Source organism: Ictalurus furcatus, chromosome 13 (genome assembly GCF_023375685.1).
Source record: "Ictalurus furcatus strain D&B chromosome 13, Billie_1.0, whole genome shotgun sequence".
Lineage (NCBI taxonomy): Eukaryota > Metazoa > Chordata > Actinopteri > Siluriformes > Ictaluridae > Ictalurus > Ictalurus furcatus.
The window spans coordinates 3,526,727-3,531,733 of NC_071267.1; the positions used below are offsets into that span (position 1 = coordinate 3,526,727).

The 5,007-nt window shown below is 39.9% G+C and overlaps 1 protein-coding gene across 1 annotated transcript; it reads left to right on the forward strand.

Annotated features, from left to right (window-relative positions):
• Positions 1 to 960: 960 nt before the first annotated feature.
• On the forward strand, positions 961 to 4,402 carry LOC128616758 (NLR family CARD domain-containing protein 3-like). Its single transcript, XM_053639553.1, has 3 exons — positions 961 to 1,208; positions 1,497 to 3,270; positions 4,342 to 4,402. Exons 1-2 carry the CDS (start codon positions 1,172 to 1,174, stop codon positions 3,083 to 3,085), a joined length of 1,626 nt encoding a protein of 541 aa, XP_053495528.1. The 5' UTR covers positions 961 to 1,171; the 3' UTR covers positions 3,086 to 3,270; positions 4,342 to 4,402.
• Positions 4,403 to 5,007: the final 605 nt, after the last annotated feature.

Genomic DNA, 5,007 nt, shown 5'->3' on the forward strand with positions numbered 1-5,007 from the left:
GTGATTGGGACTCCTGACATCAGTGTAATTCCTGAGGTATGGGGCGTGTCTCCTGTTTGAATAAGTGTGCGGACTGTAGCTGAATTAAAAAGATGGAATTATTGGTGTTTAATGATGAACACATTGTGTAACAGTGCTGAGACAGCAGAGTATTAATTATTGCTGATATTTCTGTTGTAATTACAGAATGATGGAGGGAAAGAGATCAGACTCACCAGAACCCAGCTGTGTGTCCATGAAGAGTGACTGGTCAATGGATCCTCCACATACCTTCAGAGACGGAGCCAGTTCTCCTGATGTGAGGTCAGTACAGTGAGGTGTTTTACAGCAGTGTTCCACCTGATCAAACTCACTGGTCTCATTATGAAGCCCTTCATGAGCTTTATCAGGTGTTGAAGCAGTAAAACACTAAAGTGTGCAGTGCTGCAGCTCTCGGACTGGCAGTGAGGAAAACTGCTTTAAGAGTTCAGTTCAGCCTGCAGTCCCTGAGCTGGAGGGTCTGTGGTGCTACACAACAACATTTACACCTTGGACATTAATGACTACATCACTATTTTATTCATAAACGTGTTAGTGTCAGTGAGGAAACCCTGAAATCAGTGTCTTGTGTTAAGAGGATAGTGTTAAATATCTGTCTCTGTATGTATTAGTGTGTTGTGCAGCTATGAATACATATAGTCTATATTACATCATGTGTTTTATTTGTTCACAGACCACAAAAGAAGAAATCAAACATCAGCAGAAATCAGCTGGACTCCATATTCAAGGTGTGTGTGTCTTTTTAATGTGTGTAACTTGTGTGTGAGTAGGTTGCAGGTTTTTTATTTAAGATAATGACAGTTCACAGGTTTATCGATGTGCAGCAGCATTATGGGTAATCAGACCGAATTTCAGTTGTAACTGTGGTAATAGAAAGATTCCTTTCTTCTTTTCATAAAATAAAAGCATCTCTCAGTGTGTAACATTATAATATTTAGATGTGTTCCTGTGTGTTTCTAACCAGGAGCTGGAACACAAAGTCATCACTCTGATAAAGAATGAGCTGAAGAGGTTTAGGAAGCTCCTGAGTGCAGATTACCCAGCATGCACTGAGAGGGAGGTGGAGAATGAGGAGGATCTGCAGAGTGTCAGAGAGGGAGCGCTGAAGATCACACTGCACGTCCTGAAGAACATGAACCACACAGATCTCGCTAACACACTGCACAACAGTAAGAGCTCCGAGTCATGGCTTGATTCCATCAGGTTCACTTTAGAGAGAGGAAATAGTTTTAGATATGAACACTTTTAGTTTGAAGTGTGAGTTTAGTATCATGTACATCTGGTGCTTTTCTGTTCTGTTCGTGGTCCAGTTTGTGATTACTCTGTAAAGTGGTCCTGGTCCTTTAATAATATTTAGTCTATGAGTCAGGAATGAACAGCAGCATTTGAAAGAATTTTACATTTTATATTGTGCTCAGTGATTTCGCATTAAAACATGTTATTACTTTGTTTATTAGAGTTTGTGGCCTCTGTGTATCAGACAGAGCTGAAATCCAACCTGAGAGAGAAGTTTATAAGAATTAATGAAGGAATCTCACAGCATGGAAGCTCAGCACTTCTGAATGAGATCTATACAGATCTCTACATCACAGAGGGTTGGAGTGGAGACATCAATAATGAACATGAGGTGAGACAGATTGAGACAGCGTCCAGGAGACCAGCAACACAGGAGACACCCATCAAATGTAACGAGCTCTTTAAAGACAAGTCCATCAGAAGAGTGCTGACGAAAGGAGTTGCTGGAATTGGAAAAACAGTCTCTGTGCAGAAGTTCATTCTGGACTGGGCTGAAGGAGAAACAAATCAGGACGTCACCTTCATGTTTCCACTTCCTTTTAGAGAGCTGAATCTGATGAAGCAGAGAAATCTCAGTCTGATGGAGCTTCTTCATCACTTTTTCCCAGAAATGAGAAAACTAGAATTACTAGACTCCTACACAGTGGTGTTGATCTTTGATGGTCTGGATGAGTGTCGACTTCCTCTAAATTTCCAGAAGAATGAGAGATTGTGTGATGTGACAGAGTCAGCCTCGGTGGATGTGCTGCTGACAAACCTCATCAAGGGGAATCTGCTTCCCTCTGCTCTCCTCTGGATAACCTCTCGACCAGGAGCAGCCAATCAGATCCCTCCTGAGTGTGTAGACCAGGTCACAGAGGTACGAGGCTTCAGTGATCCTCAGAAAGAGGAGTACTTCAGGAAGAGGATCAGCGATCAGAGCCTGGCCAATAAAATCATCACACGCACGAAGTCTTCAAGAAGCCTCTACATCATGTGCCACATCCCAGTCTTCTGCTGGATCTCAGCCACTGTTCTAGAGAGAATGTTGGGTGAAGCAGAGAGTGGAGACGTCCCCAAGACTCTGACTCAAATGTTCACACACTTCCTGATCTTTCAGATCAAACACAAGGACCAAAAGTACCATCATAAATGTGACCCTGATCCTCAGCAGACCAGAGAGAGTATCCTGGCACTGGGGAAACTGGCTTTCCAACAGCTGGAGAAAGGAAACCTGATCTTCTATGAGGAAGACCTGAGAGAGTGTGGCATTGATGTTGGAGAAGTTGCAGTGTACTCAGGAGTGTGTACCCAAATCTTCAGAGAGGAGTTTGGGCTTCACCTGGGGAAGGTGTTCAGCTTTGTACATCTGAGTGTTCAGGAGTTTCTGGCTGCTTTATACACATTTCTCCGCTTTATTTTTAGAAAGACAAATGTCTTAGTGGAGCAACGCACTGGACTTTTCCATTTCTTCAGCAAGTCAACCATGTCTGATTTCCTCAGGAGTGCAGTGGACAAGGCCTTACAGAGTGAGAATGGACACCTGGACCTGTTCCTCCGCTTCCTTCTGGGTCTCTCACTGGATTCCAATCAGGCTCTCTTACGAGGCTTAATGCCCAAGACAGGAAGCAGCTCTCACAGCAAACAGGAAACAGTCAGGTACATCAAGGAGAAGATCAGGGAGAATCCATCTCCAGAGAAATCCATCAATCTGTTCCACTGTCTGAATGAACTGAATGATCATTCTCTAGTGCAGGAAGTACAGACTTAACTGAACAGAGGAGGTAACAGTCGTCTCAGTGGAACCAGACTTTCTCCTGCTCAGTGGTCAGCTCTGGTGTTTGTGTTACTGAACTCAGATCAGGAGCTGGATGAGTTTGATTTGAGGAAATATGACCCATCAGAGGAATGTTTTCTGAAGCTGCTGCCAGTGGTCAAAGTGTCCAGAAAAGCTGTGTGAGTATTTTTATTTATAAATGTATTACTGCATGGTTTGTTATTTTAATGTAACACTGAACTGCACTGTTTGGATTAATGCTTATTAATAGTTACTCTAATCATCTTTAAACAAACCTCTGGTACTGTTACAGAAGATTGTTTCACTTTTTACACTAACACGTTACGTCTGCACTGAGATCTGGGCCATATGGACAAAACCTTACATCACCATTTATTACCTTTTCTCTAAAACTGATGAAAATGATCTCTACAAAATAACTGCATGTATTCATGACTGCTTTTTGATCATTTTGTGAACTAATCACCATGGGAACAATATGAATACAACATGTGACATTGTGTGTGTGTGTGAGAGAGAGAGAGAGAGAGAGAGAGTTAAAGGTACAGGAGCAGTCTGGCTGTGCAGCTACAGTACATATTAAATTATTTTAGACATATTAAAGCTCACACATCTGATGTTATTTTTATTTATGCTATGCTAACAGAAAGAATAAGTTAATATTACCTGTCTTACATTTTATTGTCTGTTTCTGTTCTGTTTCACCAACGAAATATTTCCAAACAAAGCCACAGCACGTCCTGCTCCTTTTTGTTCAAACGGGAGATTTCTTATTTATTTTGTTTATTTTTTAGTTGGAGACCTTTTAACACGTACTTTCATTAAAAAATGGTGTCAAGTTTCAATTATAATAAAGCATTTGTTCAAACAAAAAACCATCTCTTTTCAGTCCTTTAAGGACCATTGCAACTGATAATAATTTATTATTATTATTATTATTATTATTATTATTATTATTATTATTATTATTATCAGTTGTAATGATCCAAAGGAATGAAAACAGAAGGGTTTTTTGTTGAACAAATGCTTTATTATAATAAAGCATTAGTTAATAATAATAATAATAATAATAATAATAATAATAGTACTGATGTGGTGTCCTGTCCTCTGATTTCTGTGTGTAAGAGAAACACACTCACATTTCTGTTACATGGTAAATTTTAGCTGGATTATGGCTGTGTTTGTGTGTTTGAGGTCAGAGTTCTGATATTTCATCATTTCTCTTCCAGGCTGTGGAGGTGTAATCTGACAGAGGAAAGCTGTAGAGTTCTGTCCTCAGTTCTCAGCTCAAACTCCTCCAGACTGAGAGAACTGGACCTGAGTCACAATAACCTGCAGGATTCAGGAGTGAAGCTGCTCTCTGCTGGACTGGAGAATTCACACTGTACACTGGAGATACAGAGGTACACACACACATACACACACACACACACACACACACACACACCAACAACAGTAATAATAATAGTAAAGGTAATAATAGTCATAATAATAATAATAATAATAATAATAATAATAATAATAATTACCAAATGTTAATATTTGAGTGAGTGATTATCTCTTTGTGTTTTTATTGTTTGATGAACATTAATGACACAGACAGCAGCAGGTTTATTAGACTGCTGTCACTTTAAGACCTAATGCACAGACTTAATATACTGTATTGTATATTATTGTACATGTATATTGTACATGTATATGTATATATTGTACAGTGTAATACTGTATATTACCCCCAACTGTTTACATTCACTTCCATCAAAGCATAATAAGCCTCTAAAGAGAACTCAGTTCAGTACTCGCGTGATGAGGCGGCTGTCTGTGCGCGTGTTTTAGGTGTGGCCGGGAGACATCGATTAATTTCTTATCTTAATTTTATGCTGACATCCCACCGT

Excerpts from the sequence above, each read along its gene's own strand:
- LOC128616758 (XM_053639553.1), top strand. The coding sequence starts at position 1,172 with ATGAACCACACAGATCTCGCTAACACACTGCACAACA. Across the intron at positions 1,209-1,496 it reads CGCTAACACACTGCACAACA|AGTTTGTGGCCTCTGTGTAT; the intron begins GTAAGAGCTCCG and ends TTTGTTTATTAG.